General features: G+C 38.1%; 1 protein-coding gene and 1 pseudogene across 5 annotated transcripts; both read left to right on the forward strand.

Annotated features, from left to right (window-relative positions):
* The window catches only part of LOC107868561, an 8914-nt pseudogene extending 4202 nt beyond the window's left edge, over positions 1–4712 (forward strand).
* Positions 4713–5487: 775 nt separating this feature from the next.
* On the forward strand, positions 5488–12275 carry LOC107867050. Of its 5 annotated transcripts, XM_047411234.1 has the most exons (8): positions 5488–5660; positions 6510–6636; positions 7529–7604; positions 8261–8487; positions 8594–8746; positions 9272–9569; positions 10060–10306; positions 11769–12275. In XM_047411234.1, the coding sequence occupies exons 1-8, from the start codon at positions 5584–5586 to the stop codon at positions 11827–11829; spliced, it is 1266 nt and encodes a 421-aa protein (XP_047267190.1). In that variant the 5' UTR covers positions 5488–5583; the 3' UTR covers positions 11830–12275. The 5 variants fall into 5 exon arrangements, with proteins under 5 accessions (XP_047267190.1, XP_016568630.1, XP_047267192.1 ...); XM_016713144.2 differs by lacking the exon at positions 6510–6636 and having other exon boundaries at positions 5507–5660; positions 7388–7604; XM_047411235.1 differs by lacking the exon at positions 5488–5660 and having other exon boundaries at positions 5851–6636; positions 7388–7604.
* The last annotated feature ends 6684 nt before the right edge of the window (positions 12276–18959 follow it).

Raw genomic sequence — 18959 nt, forward strand, 5'->3', positions numbered from 1 at the left:
TGTGAAGATTCTTAGGAAGAGGAGGATCAACATTGCGTGTGTCCAAGAGACCAAGTGGGTAGGGTCTAAGGCTAGGGATGTGGATGGTTACAAGCTGTGGTACTCGGGGAGCGACAGGCGTAGGAATGGAGTTGGCATCTTAGTAGATGAAGAGCTTAGAGGTCAGGTAGTGGAGGTGAAGAGGATCAACGATAGGTTGATGACTATTAAGTTGGTTGTTCGGGGGTTTACCCTGAACGTGTGTAGTGCTTATGCGCCGCAAGTGGGATCGGAGGGGGAGGAGAAGATGCGGATTTGGGAGGCTTTGGAGGAGGTGGTGAGAGGCGTGCCTAGTTCGGAGAAGATTGTTGTAGCAGGGGATTTCAACGGGCACATCGGGGCGCTACCGGGAGGCTTTGGTGACGTGCATGGTGGTTTTGGTTTTGGGGAGAGAAATGACGAGGGGGTGACCCTACTGGAGTTTGCGAGGGCCTTTGGGCTGGTGGTGGTGAACTCGGGCTTCCCGAAGAAGAACGAGCACCTGATCACCTTTCGAAGCGCGGTAGCCAGGACTCAGATTGACTTTTTGTTGCTTAGGAAAGGGGATAGGGCGTTGTGTAAGGACTGTAAAGTCATCCCGAGTGAGAATCTTTCGACCGAGCATAGGCTCTTGGTTATGGATTTGGGTATAAAGAAGAATAGAAAGAGGAGGACTAAGGAGTGTAGACCGAGAATTAAGTGGGGCGGCCTGACGCCAGTGAATGCGTGGGAGATAGAGGAGAGGTTGGTGGGAATGGGGGTGTGGGATTGTAGGGGGGACGTGGATAGTATGTGGGACAGGGCGGCAAGGTGCATCAGGGAGAATGCAAGTGAGGTGTTGGGTGTTTCTAGGGGCCGGGTCGGGCACCGTCGGAGGGATTGGTGGTGGAATGAAGAGGTGGAGAAGAAAGTGGGGACCAAGAAAGGGGCGGATGCTAAGTTGGTGGAAAGTAAGGACGAAGAGGAGAAGCGGGTAAACAGGAAAGAGTACAAGCTAGCGAGGAAGGAGGCGAAGTCAGCAGTCACGGCAGCTAAGACGGCCGCTTTTGAGAGCTTGTATGCAGGGTTACAGGAGAAAGGAGGGGAGAAAAAGTTGTTTAGACTCGCTAAGGTTAGGGAGAGGAAGGGTCGTGACCTCGATCAGGTGAGGTGCATTAAGGGGGAGGACGATAGAGTGTTGGTGGAGGACGGCCACATTAAGAAGATATGGCAGTCGTATTTTCATAGGCTCTTGAATGACGAAGGGGATAGAGCTATTGTGTTAGGGGAACTGGAGCACTCAGAGGAGTGTCGGGATTTTAGCTATTGTAGACGTTTTAAGGTAGAAGAGGTTAGATAGGCTGTCCGCAGGATGCGAAGGGGTAGGGCGACGGGGCCGGATGAGATACCGGTGGAGTTTTGGAAGTTCGTTGGAGAGGCTGGTGTAAGGTGGTTGACTGGATTGTTTAATGAAATCTTCAGGACGGCAAAGATGCCCGAGGCGTGGAGGTGGAGTACCATGGTCCCTCTCTATAAGAATAAGGGGGACATTCAGAGTTACAATAACTATAGGGGGATTAAGTTATTGAGTCACTCTATGAAGATCTGGGAGAGAGTGGTCGAGGTGAGGCTGAGACGGATAGTGTCTATTTCGGAAAACCAGTTCGGATTTATACTCGGCCGCTCGACGACGGAGGCAATCCACCTGGTGCGGAGGTTGGTGGAGCAGTATAGGGAGCGGAAGAAGGATCTGCACATGGTGTTTATCGATCTGGAGAAGGCATACGACAAAGTCCCCAGGGAGGTGCTTTGGAGATGCTTGGAGGTGAGTGGAGTACCGCTGGCATATACCAGAGTAATTAAGGATATGTATGATGGAGCGAAAACCCAAGTGAGGACGGCGGGAGGAGACTCAGAGCATTTCACTGTCCTGACAGGATTGCATCAGGGATCTACTCTTAGTCCCTTTTTGTTTGCGTTGGTGATGGATGTGTTGACGCGGCGCATTCAAGGGGAGGTGCCGTGGTGTATGCTTTTTGCAGACGATGTAGTTCTGATAGATGAGACTCGAGGGGGTGTGAATGACAAATTAGAGGTGTGGAGGCAAACTCTTGAGTCTAAAGGGTTCAGGGTGAGCAGAAGCAAGACAGAGTATGTGGAATGCAAGTTTAATGACGTGAGACGGGAGAATGAGGTAGTAGTGAAGCTGGAAGCACAGGAGGTATGTAAGAGGGATAAGTTCAAGTATCTTGGGTCCGTGATCCAGAGTAACGGTGAGATTGACGAGGATGTCTCGCACCGTATTGGGGCGGGATGGATGAAGTGGAAGTTCGCGTCGGGGGTGCTGTGTGATAAGAAGGTGCAGCCCAAGCTTAAAGGCAAATTCTACAGGGTGGTAGTCCGTCCGGCCTTGTTGTATGGAGCGGAGTGTTGGCCAGTTAAGAACTCCCACATCCAAAAAATGAAGGTGGCAGAAATGCGGATGTTGCGCTGGATGTGTGGACTGACTAGAGGGGATAGAGTTCGGAATGAGACAATCCGAAGGAAGGTTGGTGTGACTTCAGTGGAGTGCAAGATGCGGGAAGCACGATTGAGATGGTTCGGACACGTGAAGAGGAGGAGCATGGATGCCCCGGTCCGTAGGTGTGAGAGGCTAGCGTTGGATGGTTTTAGGCGGGGTAGGGGTAGGCCGAAGAAGTACTGGGGCGAGGTGATTAGGCGGGACATGGAACAGTTACAGATCACCGAGGACATGACCCTAGATAGGAAGGTCTGGAGGGCGCGAATTTCGGCAGAGGATTAGGGCCAGTTTGGGTCGCTAGTGTAGGGAATTACTTGGTGGGGGTTTTATTCCTGTTATGATTCCGTCTTCCGTGTTCCATGTTTTATTACGAATCTGTGTGCTTTCCTCTGCTTTCCTCTGTTTTATATTACTTATGGGTGCCGTATTTATGTTATGTAATCTGCTTCTGTGCTTTACTATGTGTTTGTGTGGTATCTCGTGTCTTGAGCCGGGGGTCTATCGGAAACAGCCTTTCTACTTCATCAGAGGTAGAGGTATGGACTGCGTACATCTTACCCCCCAGACCCCACTAGGTGGGAATACACTGGGTTTGTTGTTGTTGTTGTTGTATCTTCCAATCTGTGGCAATTAAATGGTGTTAGAAGTATATGTATCTTCTTTGTTGTTAGTTTTAGTATCTGTAAACTGTGTTACATTTTCTATGCTCAAGAGTTTTATAAGCTATTTCTCCATTGTCAACAGGCTTGCAATCGCTAAAGAAGGTCAGTTAGCAATCTGCACTATTGATGAAAAACAAAAGCTTCACATCATCCATTCAGAACACCTTGGGGAGTATGTGCGCTACATCAGTCATCAAGAGCAGTCCCGGACTATAGCTATATGCAGTATTACTTATGAAGGTGGAAATCAAACTGACAGGCTTGTCCGCCTATTTGATGATCAAAGGTTTCAGAGGAAATCTACTTACATCTTTGACCAATTTGAGTACGGTTGTTCCATACTTAGTTGTTCATTTTCTGACGATAATAATGTGTATTATTGTGTTGGGACTGCTTATGTGATGCCGAACCAAAATGAATTGACCAAGGTAAGTCAAATTGATTGAAGTTTCTCCAATTGTAAGGTTTAAATCGTTCTTTAATTCATGACTAACTGCAGGGCCGGATATTAGTTTTACAAGTTGTACTTGATGGAGAATTCCAACTAGTTGCACAGATGGAAACTAATGGAGCTGTATACTCACTGAATGCCTTCAATGGGAAACTACTTGCCGCGATCAATCAGAATATTCAGTTGTACAAGTGGGCATCCTGTGAGTTTGGCCGAGGCGGCAAATTGCAGCCGGAATGTTTATATCATGGTCGTGTGCTGTCTCTTTATGTTCGAACACGTGGTGATTTTATTGGCGTTGGTGATTTAGTGATGTGCATTGTCCTCCTTATTTGCAAGGTATTCATTGTAACTATGTGTGGTTTTGCCTAATTCTATCTTATTTTACGAGTTGCTGACATTCACTATATCCTTCATGTTCAGCAAGACAAGGAGGAGTATGTTATAGAGCAGCTAGCCTATCACTCTGCTACGAATTGGATGTCAGCTGTTGAGATCCTAAGTGAGATGACATTTACCTTGGTGCTCGAACCGACTTAGACCTGTTCACGTTCACTAAACATAGTGAGAGTACCGCACATGAGCAGCACAAACACCTCGAGGTGGCTGGTACATTCTACCTTGGTGAATTTGTTACTAGGTTTCGGCAAGGTCCGCTTGTCACATTGTCACAAGATTCAGAAATGATACCAACCGGTCATCTTTGGCACTGTGCATGGTGTTATAGGGGTCATTGCCTCACTTCCTCAGAAGCAGCATAATTTCTTGGAAACACTGCAAAGTAAGCTGAGAAAAGTGATAAAGGGTGTGGGTGAATTGAGCAACGAGCAATGGAGGACATGCTGGTGCTGGCAGCGGCGGAGAACTATAGATACTACAAACTTTGTCGACGGAGATTTGATTGAATCATTCCTGGATCTTAGCAAGAATCAGAAGGAGGAGATTGCTCAAGAAATGGAAGTTCCATTTGGGGACTTAGTAAAGGTAGTTGAAGAGTTAACCACATTGCATTCCTTTTGATCATTGTATTACATACACTTGAAACATTATTGTTACTGGATTTCAAAATCTGCTCTCTCAACTCCACTACTGGTCCCTTATATGCTCTTAAAGCAATATTTAACAATTTTTATTAAAGTGAAATAGTTCTTATGGCCAAATATTACTATTTTCATTTTTTTCCCCACTAAAGTGAAATCTTTGAAAGTGTAAAAACAAGTATGTACATTTCCAAGCAAATAAATTAAGGAATAAATTAGTAAAATTAGAGCGTGTAAATATGGAAGTGATCAACTAATATGAAAGAGATAAAAGTACCAAATAGGTCCACACGGCTAAATCCCCTGGCCCACTTCATGTGATTAGACCAATCATAATGCTCCACGTTTGAAACCTTTAGTTTAAAGCCCAAAATGCCAAAGATCAAAGCAAAAAAACCTCACAAGCTCACCATTCTTCTCTCAATTTATTTAACGTTATTTTCTTTTTAGTCGATCTCTAAAAAATTGATATATTTTAATATTTACTAGCAATTTATTTTTAAACTTCTTCTTTTATCGTCAACAAGACAACAAGATAATAATCAAATAAATATATATATATCTTATTTTATATCATAAGATTCTATATGTTTTTTTTTAGTCTTAAATTGTCTATCAAACATCTTCACATAAATTGAAACAAAATAATTAGTATTGTCTAATTTCTTATTTCATTATCCGATACTTATATCAACACCAACTAAATTTAACTTAATCAAAAGTTTTGGTAAAACACTTCTTAATAAATGTGAAACGAAATTTATGATTAAGGATAAAGGTGGTAGCTTCCAATACAAGCTCATATGTTTTTAGGTTTGGAGAGTGGTAGTGGTAGAAAAGTGTTAAGACTGTGAGGGTGGACAATTAACTGACCATGGTCACACTAGCAAATCCCACTATATAATACTTATAATGCTCTCTCTTTATTTAGTAGTTAAGCATTGTGTAACTCAAATAGAAAGTGTGGAGAGAGAAAAACATCAAGAAAGGTTAGAACTTTGATATTCTTGCTTATTTTTACTAGTATATATATATATATATATATATATATATATTATTTTTGTTAATTATGTAGCTTTCCCTTTTTGTTTACTACTTGAAAGTTTCCATATTGATGGATAATGTTGCTTGTTCTTCTTTTATCATTATGGGTGTTCAATTATGTACTTGCTCTTCTGAATTTTCCATTTTGATGATAATGTTGCTCATTCTTTTTTTTTATTATTGGGTTCTTGAAAATTCTTATATTTTGAACTGTTTTTGCTCTATTCTTGATCATTGTCCTGCTATGTTACTGGATTGTTTTGTTCTTGTTCACCTGCTGATCACCCAGCCCCCCCCACCCCCACCCCCACCCCACACACACACCAGAAAGAACATGCAAATTTCAGAATTAAACTAGAAGAATTTGTTCTTTTTCTACTGATTGTTGTTTTGAGAGTTGATGTATCAGATGGTCATTCAAGAAGAAAGGTTAGTTGAGTGACTGTGAGAAATCAACCAGTTGTTTTGATGGTTTCCAATTATGTGTATATGACAATAATAGCAAAAAAGAGACCAGAATGTGATGTCTATGATATCCAAGAGGAGATTTTGAAGGTCTTTTTCAAGTCAAGACTTAGTAAATGGGATAATGTTTGGGTGCAGTTTTAATTATCATTTGAGGTTGATGAAAGTTACTTCTGAAAATGAACTGGCTGATTTCTTAATTTGCGAAATTTGCAACCTAGAAATCTTTCCGTAAAAAGTTATCAGCATTAAATTCTAATTTTGTTCAAATGAGTTCTGATATATCTTAAGGAAAGCCTTGGCGTAACTGGTAAAGTTCAAAAATGCAGGGTGAGGCTACGTCCGATAGAGCCTTGTGGTCCAGCCCTTTCGTGGACCCAGCACATAGCGGGAGCCTTAGTGCACTGGGCTGACCCTTTTTTTAAAAAAAGAAAAAAATACTTTTTGATATATCTGGTAAGTTTATTGGGTGGGTTGATTGAAATGACTTTGAACTTTTGGTTCATTTTCTTTATATGGAACCTATGAACATCTTTGATGATCAAGAACTGATTAACTTCGTTCAGCTTTGTGTCTTTATTGACACTTTCTCTCAGCTACCTGTATTTTTCATTACCCTTGAGTTATACGGTAATCTATCTTAGATTATGAAGTTGATGAAGTTACCTCTGAAGTGAAAATGGACAGGCTTATTTCTTAATTGGTGAAATTTCCATGCCTAGCAATCTTTCCATAAAGAGTTATAATTTTGTTCAAACACTTTCCAATATATCTGGTAAGTTAATTGAGTGGGCTGATTGAAATTACTATCAGTTTTTGGTTCATTGCCTTTACCAAATAGCACCTATGAACATGTTTTCATGATCAAGAATTGATCAACTTGTTCAGCTTTGTGTCTTCATTGACACTTTTTCTCGGCTCTTCTGTATTTGCCGTTACTCTTAAGTTAAACAGTAATCTATTTTAGACAATGAATCAGATTCGATATGTCCGCCGAGATTATGTTTTTTAAAATAAAAATAAATTGAGGGTAATTAAAAGCTGTATCTGATAAATCTATTAAATGACTTTTGGATTTTTCTTCTACTTTATGTTTGTCGTTATATAGAAAGTTGTTGCGGAATTTAAGTCGTGTTTATGTGGTACACTGGTATCTGTCACTGTTTGTGCCTTTGACTCATTAACTCGCTGTCTCTATATAACACAGAGAAGTAGATCGGAGCGCTAGCTTTTCCAGCTTTGATCTATTTCATCGTCTACCATGCATCCTCTGGCTCCGTCAGCTCCACCTCCAGGTTTTATGAGTTCCCATTGGACTGATGATGAAATCATTTTGTCCCTTGACCAGATTAACCGAGGATCACCCATCCCTGATGATGTGATTGTCGATAATCCCTATCTGTATGATCCTTCAAATTTGCAAGGTAAACATCAAGTTTATTTATGAGTTTACTCTCCATTCATCAATGAGATATCGTTCGTAGATTCTGTCTTAAAAACCTGCCGTCCTGTTTGCAGAAGAATTTGTTTTACGGTCTAAGCAGTGTTCAAATGGTTGTATCCAATTAGGAAATCGGAAATCTGAAAGTTCGATTTTCTTTTTGTGGAAGGAGTATAGAGATCTTAATTAACGCCTTGTTTTCATTTACTATTCCTTTGATAGAGTGTGTTGAGGAAAGGATAAAACGTGTTGGATTGAAGTCGATTGTGAAGCACCAGATCGTGATCTTTAATACACCTAAGAGTGTTTGATAAAAAAAAATCTGATTTTATGAACCTTTAAAATTCAACCTTCTATTTCAAGAAGAGACGGATTTATTCTTTTCACCTGATATCTTTCTTCTCCGTTTAGCCTTGAGGGGACGGGAGGAGAAGGTTGGGAGTTAGATGAATTACACATGCTTTCCCTCTCTTGTTTTATTTAAGACTGTTGAGTACACATGTTTTCTGTCTCTCTTCTTTTACATTGTTGACAAAATGGTCCAAGTTTCCTATGTTCTTTGGTGGTTGCATTTAATAATCAATTTACTTTGAGGCAACTTAAATTTGTTTTCTTACTAATCATTCATGGTACAAATAGATGGAGCATGGTTTTTTGTAAGAAGAGCTGAGGAAAAAGAGACGAAACATGGGCTCTGGAGAGCAAAAGGTGCAGCCTGTGAAATATTTGCAAATTCTGCCATCAGTGGTTGGAGAACCACTTTTGAATTTTCTCAAATCCAAGCCCCTATTGAAGAGAAAACTGTATGGATGATACAAGAGTACAAAATAACACTGAAAGGGCAGCATGATCAGACCAAATCACAGGTAATCTTTACTACCATCTTTCCTCAATTCCAATCTCCGATTATTTGTCACTTCAGTCTTGTCAAACGCGCAAACGTATTAATGGTTTTGGTTGGATATTCTGCAGGAGTCTGCACTTTGTAGAGTTTTCAGTTGCTGTAATGAGACGAAGCCAGAGCAACGCGACGATCTTGACACCTTGGACTTCCTTAGCTTGATGTCAGTATTTGAGCTACACACTAGCAGTAGCAATGGGCAACGTTCAATTGGTGAACCCCAGGTTGGTGCTACTTCTCCGTTCTCACCAGTACTTCCATCCTACTAATGTCCAATTAGTTTTAACATAGTTTTGTTGATATATGGTTACGTATATCGGTGTAGATTGTCTTGTGGGCATAATAAAGTCATTCGCCAAGTTCTGAATGAGCTTGAGTTCAACTGTTTGAGGTTCATAGTTTCCTGTTGCTCATCTTTGTGGTTTACAAATGTCTCGGATTTGTTTTGAATAGCCAGGACATTACACCTAGATGACTATTGCGCATCAGGAGATGTTTGTTAATGCTAAGAAATTCATTTTAAATTCACATTTGATGATGGAACGAGTTTGTAGTACATATCCTTGGGTCTTATCTTTGGATTGGCAACCTTATGATTAAACCACTAGAAATATTATACCATTCATGTGTTCTTTGACAATAACATTCTCTTTGCTCCACATGGTATATTTCCGCAGTTTGCTTCTCTTGGTGTAATGTGTTGGTATGCTGTCACTGCAACCATCTAATCACTGCAGAAGCTTTTTCAGGTAAACAGCCAGGCAGAAGGGGTTGTGTCATCACTTATCGACAAATCTGGAGATCACTCTGATGATGATTGCATTTTAAGAGGAGACTACCTGGAATTGAACGACCTTGTTGATGCAGCATCACATTCGTCGAGTTCAGAGAGTTCAAGCCGCCCGAGCTTCGCATCTGATGAATATTTTGACTCTATGGCACTTTTACGGGATCTGGATGATGATGAGAAGAAAGAGGACCTGAATGGAAACGGTTCAAATGGCAGTTATAACACAATGACATGCGTTTTGCAGCCTGCACCTTTAGGTAAGTAAACGTCTTTGCCCTCAAGATTCATTTTTCTTCCATTTGGTTGTGGCTTTAGTTTTCTGTATACCTTCTCCGCGTTTCAACTTTTAGACCTTTAAGAAGACATCACCTGTACTTTTACTTGTATGCTAAGTAAAAGTTTTGTTGATGCTTGCACATGGTGTCGAGAACATTGGTCCTTTTTAAATATTCTTTTTCCAATTCTCACTACTGTAGGGTGCTTGTACTCATGACGAAGCTACATTAAGTAATCTGCATGATTTAGTAAGTTAACTTGTGATCTTTACCTCAACTTGTGCTTGACATCAACACAAATAAGGCGTTGGGATGCTTGTAGTTCTTTGCTATGTCCGTTGTCTCGACATCACATCTTTCTTGTTATCACCGACTGAATGTGCAACTATTAGTTCATCCTTTTACTTGTAAACTACACACATTCAATTATGCTAGTTCTCTCTGATACCTCTATATCGGCATTGCTTGGCAGAGTCTCTTGTTAAAGGGGGTGAAGCTGCAGCCGAAGAAACTCAACAAGCTCCTGCCATTAATAAATCCGAACCTCCCAGTGAGACATCCACGGATCAGGCTGCGAAGAGGCTGAAGGCTGAGCGTATGGACGAAGGTCCATCACACTCTTGTAGGCCAACGACATCTTCCAGCAGCAGCAGCAGCAGCAGCGATGAACCTGGACGTGTAGCAACAAGGGCAGAGAAAAGAACAAAGAAGCTTATGAAGTACTTCCTTTGTTTTATACCTTTCTAGATCCTTGCTATTTCAACTCTCACAAGTATAGTTGACAAAAGCATGCATCAGCCTAGAAAATGTTCTTTGTTTCTTTAGGAAAAAAAAAAAAAAAAGGAGAAGGTGGGGTGTGGGGGTGGGGGTTATGTTATTGAATATTTGATATTTTGTGCATTAGGCTAAATTTTGAACTTCATGATGAGTTTAAGATTTAGAATAGGAAAGTAATTATGTAGAAAGAGTCTAAGAACTGATATCTTTCATATAGTTTTAAAATTAGAACAGTCTCATTGTAATATTAAGAGTAGCATTAGTACTTTTTATGTTTTTTTGTGAATTTTCTCTCGGTGTCCGAAAAATCTCACCGCTAGGGCCCAAACCTAGGGTTTTGGTTAAGGATGAAGGAATACTTAGCGCTCCATCCCAGTTTTTGTTGGTTTCAACTTTCAAATGATTATTAGTTCATTGGTTGCTAATACCAAAAATATATTATGACTGGCTATTCTAATGAAGTGTTCAATATTTTAAAACAAATTGAAGTGAAAATTTTGAGTTGTAGTTCAGTGATTGTTACTTTATTTTGGTACTTATTTCTTCATAAAAGTTCAATAAAGAAGCCCAATGAGTTGGGCCTGGCCTGTAAATGTGGGCAGAAATCAAACATCCATGTTAAAGGGGTGGGCCAGTCAGTCAAGGCCCACTAGAAATCTAGATTTCCTTTTAGCAAATCCAATTAGCATTACTATTCTTTAATCAAAAAATAAATAAAAAAATAGCATTTTCCTTTTAGTACTCCTTCAACCAATTCTTTATCAATTTGAAGCTTATTTTTCCTATTAGTATAATACATAATTGACAAAAAAAAAAAAATCAAATCTTGTATTTTGTAGTCAATTCCTCAACGAAGACTCATGCTCTTTGTACATAGAGAGTGACATTAATTAATACAAAATGGGAAAATTAAATGTTTGGGTTTACTAAAATATGCTTACCCAAAAAAATAAATTATTAACTTGAGATATTATTATCCATTGTTCAACAGTCCACTAGAGAAAATATTTCAAGTACAATAATGATACTCTATTTCAAGTACAATAAGAACATGTAGGAGTACAAGACTTAATAGGTTAATCGAATGGTTGAAATCGAAAGGTGGTCCATATTTGATTAGTTTTCAAGTGATATTTTTTACCTATGCAAAATATTTGTTTATTGTTAATGAAATCCATGTTTAGATATAACTTTTAACTTTCAAATCCAACATTTCTCAATTCGTTTTCAAATACTACTACTTTTTATCATATTTCATCCGATTCATGTCCAGACTTCTACCTAATTGTGTAAGAAATATTCTTTTTTTTTTTTCTAGTTTCTCATCTGGTGTTCGGTATTCATATCTTCATTCTTGGACCTCATTTTTTAATATTGTTACTTTTTTTACATGTTGTGTCTCAGGAACCTTTTCAATACGGTCCGGATTGCTAGCTCCCGATTAATTTGGATTCGTGCTGGGTAGAGCTCCATTCGAGAGTAGCGCTCCCTACCAAGGATTTTTTCATATCCAGAGCTCGAACCCGAGACCTCTGGTTAAGGAAAGAGAAGCTCCATCCATTGCATCACATCCTTTGATGGTTTGTATAAGAAATATTCGGTTATATGGAGTGTAAAATCAAATCTTCACCAACAAAATTCGAATAATCAACCAACTAAGCAACTAAAATTCGTATGCTTTATTGTTTAGTTTTGTAACTTTTCACCCATTTTAGGCGAAAAGAGTCATGATTTATTTTTACCCATTACTAAAAGCTCCCACCTCTTTTGCTCTTTGTTGACTCGAACTCACGACCTTTGAATTTGAAGTGAGACGGTGAATAAAGTCACATGACTTAAAGAACATTCCTACTGGACTTGTAAAAATTGGTATTTCAACTTCACATTCATAGACTTTAAATAATATGTTAACTTATTTAAGTCAAAGCTCTAGTACTACTATTGTATTGTCATTGTTTTGTATTATACGCAAATACATATTTTAATTAATATGTTAACTTGTTAAGTCAAAGTTCTAGTACTACTATTGTATTGTTAACTTTTGCATTTTATACACAATTTTTTTTTTTTTTTTTATGTAGAAATAGTTCAAGTCAGAGACATTAAGTTGGACTAATATATGAATAAACATTCATGTATCCCAGTGGGTTATGCTTTATCACTTTCTGTGAATTTTGGCTTTTTAATATTAAGGTATATTTATGAGTGAAAAGAGGAATAAAACCTTTGCTTTCAACTTTAGTCATGATTACACATGTTATGTGCAAGATCTTTAACTGGTTTGCTTTTTGTTTCGATTGTTGTCGTATTGTATTTCATCGTGATTTCTAAAAATATTACTCCATATTTTTTATGATTTAATGTTAAATATTAATTGATAAAAATAGTGTGGTAAAATAAAATATATCAATTAATATTTTATAAATCCAAATATAACAAGTAAAATAACTAAAGAGAGTAATATTTTCTTAATACGACAATTAATTTGAGAGGAAGATAGTAATACGATACCTTTTTTAATCCTGTCCGAAAAAAAACATCCTACGGCTACAAAAAAACGACAGCCGTAGATCAACGGCCATTCCATCTCCGTAGTGGCGGGAAACTATACATTAATTAATACTAATTAGTAAATGGAGTATTAAATATAGACTATGAATACAGAAAAGTTCATTATTCAAAAAGTGGGGTTCGGATCGTTCGAATCGGATAGAAAAAATCTGATTTAATTTTTTTTTCTTTGAATTGAAAAAATTAATTTCAATTCAAATAAGTCCTAATTGGATTGATTTTCTTAGATTTAATTTTAAATTAATTGATTTGATTAGTTTGAATTTTTGATTTGGTGCTTATAACTTGACTTTCTTCGTCTTATAAAAATGAAGATCCTAATAAAGTATTCATCACAAATTTATATAAAGCAACAGAAGTGGAGCTATGATCATTTTTTTAGTGCTTTGGCATTTGTTAAAATCGAAGCAAATTAAGTATAATTATATAAAAAATATAAAAATTAATATAAGATTTTTAAAAATACCCAGTGAACTAAGAAATTAATTGGATGTTTTAATTTTCAAATAGAATCTTAAAGCTTTGAGCATCAATATACATGTTCAAACCTCTCGAACACCCACGGCTCCTAAGCCTTGGATCCTCCACTATAAAAGTAAAAAAATTATGTATCGATAAACTCTACGTAATTTAAGTCAACCACTTCTTCATTATTATAAAACTTTATGCGATATAAAACATCACTAAATACACTTATTTACTGTTATGATCGAACAGAATAAGCAATACCATAAAGCAAAAGAAAACAAAAAGAAGATACACAGATTTACATGGAAACCCTTGACGGAAAAAATCACTGGCAGAGGTAGAGAAATTTCACTATAATGGATGGATAATATAATAAGGAGAATGATGTATTTAAAACGTCCAAAACGACCCACTAAACGCACTTATATAACACGTGCGTACAAATAAATCCTAAGCCCAAAAACATAGCCTATCGGTCCGATCCCTCCGCTACCACCACAGACCCCATGAAAAATTACAAACGCGAATCGCACCGCGAACTTTTCAAAACCGAATCAACAAAATTCAGGTAACAAACTCTTAACATTTAAATCTCATATGATTGTTCATGACCATAATATTTACAAGTATTGGCCCCTAATTTAAAATCACAAACTCCTACTTCTAAACAAGCCAATTAGTAACTTATTTTTCTCATACATGGGTAGAGAACATAAAGCTAAACATTAATAATAGTGTCAAGACAATGTAATTTTGGGAACTTTATCGAGGAAAATAATTGTTTAGATACTCAAGTAGGATACAACAACAACAACAACAACAAACCCAGTGTATTCCCACTTTGTGGGGTCTGGGGGGGGTAAGATGTACGCAGTCCATACCTCTACCTCTGATGAAGTAGAAAGGCTGTTTCCGAAAGACCCCCGGCTCAAGTTACGAGATATCAAACAAACACATAGTACAGCACAGAAGCAGATGACATAACATAGATACTGCAGCCATAAGGAATATAAAACAGAGTAAAGCAGGAATGCAGGAATATAAAGCAGAGGAAAGCACACAGATTCGTAACAAACATAGAACACGGAACACGGAACAGAACATTGAATACGGAATCATACCAGGAATACACCCCCACCAATTACCTCCCTACATTAGCGACCCGAACAGGCCCTAATCCTCTGCCGTAATTCGCGTCTTCCAGACCTTCCTATCTAGGGTCATGTCCTCGGTAAGCTGTAACTGTTCCATGTCCCGCCTAATCACCTCACCCCAGTACTTCTTCGGTCTACCCCTACCCCGTCTAAAACCATCCAACGCTAGCCTCTCACACCTACGGACCGGGGCATCCATGCCCCTCCTCTTCACGTGTCCGAACCATCTCAATCGTGCTTCCCGCATCTTACACTCCACTGAAGTCACCCCAACCTTCTCCCGGATAGTCTCATTCCGAGCTCTATCCCTTCGGGTCAGTCCACACATCCAGCGCAACATCCGCATTTCTGCCACCTTCATTCTTTGGGTGTGGGAGTTCTTAACTGGCCAACACTCCGCTCCATACAGCAAGGCCGGACGGACTACCACCCTATAGAATTTACCTTTAAGCTTGGGCGGCACCTTCTTATCACACAGCACCCCCGATGCAAGTTTCCACTTCATCCATCCCGCCCCGATACGGTGCGAGACATCCTCGTCAATCTCACCGTTACTCTGGATCACGGACCCGAGGTACTTGAACTTATCCCTTTTCTTTACCTCCTGCGCTTCTAGCCTCACCACTACCTCATTCTCTCGCCTTACGTCATTAAACTTACATTCCACATACTCTGTCTTGGTTCTGCTCACCCTGAACCCTTTAGACTCCAGAGTTTGCCTCCACAGCTCTAATTTGTCGTTCACACCCCCTCGCGTCTCATCTATCAGGACTACATCGTCTGCAAAAAGCATACACCACGGCACCTCCCCTTGGATACGCCGCGTTAACACATCCATTACTAGCGCAAACAAAAAGGGACTAAGAGTAGATCCCTGATGCAATCCTGTCAGGACAGTGAAATGCTCTGAGTCTCCTCCCGCCGTCCTCACCTGGGTTTTCGCTCCCTCATACATATCCTTAATTACTCTGCTATATGCCTGCGGTACTCCACTCACCTCCAAGCATCTCCAAAGCACCTCCCTGGGGACTTTGTCGTACGCCTTTTCTAGGTCGATGAACACCATGTGCAAATCCTTCTTCCTTTCCCTATATTGCTCCACCAACCGCCGTACCAGGTGAATTGCCTCCGTCGTCGAGCGGCCGGGCATAAATCCGAACTGATTTTCCGAGATAGACACTATCCGTCTCAGCCTCACCTCGACCACTCTCTCCCAGATCTTCATAGAGTGACTCAGTAACTTAATCCCCCTATAGTTATTGCAACACTGAATGTCCCCCTTATTCTTATAGAGGGGGATCATGGTACTCCACCTCCACGCCTCGGGCATCTTTGCTGTCCTGAAAATTTCATTGAACAATGCAGTCAACCACCTTACACCAGCCTCTCCAACGAACTTCCAAAACTCCACCGGTATCTCATCCGGCCCCGTCGCCCTACCCCTTCGCATCCTGCGGACTGCCTGTCTAACCTCGTCTACTCAAGTAGGATGAATTATGAAATCCACTTCAAAACTCACCACAAAATTATGAAGCATAAGAAAAAAAATTAAGCATAGCAAAAATAATAAGCTATCAATCAAGTATTAGAAGAACTGTATCCAACTAATTAAGGATGATGATGTGACATGTAATGTCATTTCATGCAAACTATTATTAAGGTCATAAATATTTATCTTAATATCAATAAAGCAGATATTAACCATATTTGAGAAAAAGTAAATCAGCAAACGAAGGACATAAATACAATTAAGATTTATTAATTCAAAAGAATGTGCTTAAAAATATAAGGTGTAACCAGGGGGACCAAGGTTTAAATTGATGATGCTCCGGCATATGTTAAACTTGACATAAAATATATATAATTAAATAAAATAATATATAAAAATTGATATAAAATATAGAAAAAAAATATTTCTAAATTTAAGAAGATAGCTGAGTACTTTAATTTTTAGACGGAACCTTAAAACTTTAGGTGTCAATATATGTGTTCCAACCTCTCGAGCATTCAGGATGCTTAAATCTTAGGTCCGCCACTGAGTGAGACTACATATAATAGACTCTTACAGTCTGATTCTTTTATCGAATCTCACACATAGAGAGAATTTTAGTGCATTTAACTGTCCTTGAAAAAAATATGAGAAATTTAAATCCTACTATTTTTCAAAATGTATTTTTTAAAAAATAAATTTTTAAAGTATTGTAGAAAGAAGAAGTTCAAAATGACAATTCAAAAATATCATCTTTTACTTTATTTATGTGACCAATCAATGAAACACCTTAAATAAAATGGACGGAGTACATAAGTTAATATAAAAAAAGGAAGAGTCCATTAGTCAGTCAGATTTTAGCTAGGTGTAAATTGTACAAATATTTTATTTATTTATTTATGGAATTTACAAAAATTATTAAACAAAGAAGTGTTAGTGTCGGATAAAGACAACACCGACGGCAGGTAGAGCTCTTCTTCCACGTGGGGCCCTCTAACCATTTCCCGGTTTTTTCTTCCGTTACTTCACACTTTTCATACGTTATTACTGCTTTATTTTTTTATTATATTTTTAAATGTAATATTCGATATTCCCTACAAGAATAATTTTGAACTCAAATATTTGAAAACTCAGGTTTAAAAGTAATTTTCATTACAAAAATTTAAATTTGAAACCCTAAGAATGATTAATGTTGCTACTTTTTTATTTTATTTGTGTTCATATATTAGTAAAGTTTATAACAATTACACAAGGTGAAATTGTTATCTTTTGGAGTTCCCGTAATTCACTATCTTTTAAATATTACTTCTGTTACTAAATATTTGTTATTTTCTATTAAAAAAATATTTCATAAAATTTATATTTTAAAAAAATCAAGACATAGTTAATTGTTGTTTCTCTTTTTATCTTTGATCTAAATACAGAGAGATCTAAATATGCAAAAGAGAGAAATATTAAAATGTTTGAAATATTAAATAGAGATGAATAATAAATATTTTTTTTAATGACTTGTAAATAAAAGAATGTGACATGTATTTAAGAACAGAGGGAGGTCAAAGTTCTGCGAAAGTGTATATGCATAATATCATGTTACATAATGTTTTACAATAAAAAGCCTAAATTAATCGAACCACATCAATATCGAAGATAAGAACTGCATACATTCTATACTCAGTACACCTCAATTTATGAAATTATACTAGATATATTGTTATTGTTGTCGTCATACAATGAAGTTTGACAATCCTCCTGAGCTAACTTTTAGGACTGAGTTAGACCCATGCGCCATATCTTTACATGGTATCAGGGCCAGGTTCATCCTTGTTTGAGCTTCGGTCCATGCGCTGGTTAGATTCTGGGATGTGAAGGAAGTGTTAGAGTGGGTGAAAGTCCCACATTGATCAAAAAATTGAAGTGTTCTCTACTTGATCAATCCTTTCTTCATAAGTTATTTTTTAAGAATGAACTAGATTCAAGTGTCGTATATTTACAATAGCAAACATAGGCATAGTATGAATAAACAAGTTTAAAAGGTCTAAGATTTATTATATAAAATAAAATAATCAAAAATTAAAATCATATGATTTTTTTAAAAACAATTAATCAAATCGTAATCAGGGTGGATTTTTTGTAAATTTGTGGTGTTCTATCACAAGAATATATAAAAATTGATATATAATGAAACCTAGGATATATATTATAAACAAACAAGAATAAACAATATCACAAGCAAACGAAAAATAACAAGAACACACAGATTTACGTAAAAATTCTTGATGAAAAAATTACGGATAAAGGCAGAGAAAATTTACTATGAAGAAGAGGAATACAAGGTAGAGACGATAGTCTCAATTACGTGTCTATAAAATTGCCCGAAATAGCTCCGCTCCCTCTACTATCACCACAGACCCCATAAAAAATTACAACACATGTGTTGCATTGCGAATTTTTCAGGATCGAATAAACAAAATTTGTGTATGAATAATATTAAGTATCAATATGCGTGTTCGACTCCCCAATATCCATAACTTCAAAATTCTAGCTCCACCACTAACTGCAACACTCAGTTAATCCCATGGATTAGCCTAATAAACAAAGGGCTAATTTTGTCATTTAGCATAATCAGTCATGACACACACTTTATCCATTTCCTCAGCAGTCAAAAAACTGTCGTCAGTAAAAACACAACAGTTTCCCCCGCCACCCACTACTACCCCACCACCCCGTTTCACCCCCACCCCCACCCCCCACTACCCACTACCCCCACTAATCATCTACTAGTTACCGGTAACCGGCTAATGGTATTTTCTATCATGCCGCAAAAGCGCATGATTGACGGCCCCTTAACACCTACGTGGCATCTTCCCATTCGTCCATTTCATCTCTTTGGGATTCATAACATTTACTCCATTT

Source organism: Capsicum annuum, chromosome 4, assembly GCF_002878395.1.
Source record: "Capsicum annuum cultivar UCD-10X-F1 chromosome 4, UCD10Xv1.1, whole genome shotgun sequence".
NCBI lineage: Eukaryota > Viridiplantae > Streptophyta > Magnoliopsida > Solanales > Solanaceae > Capsicum > Capsicum annuum.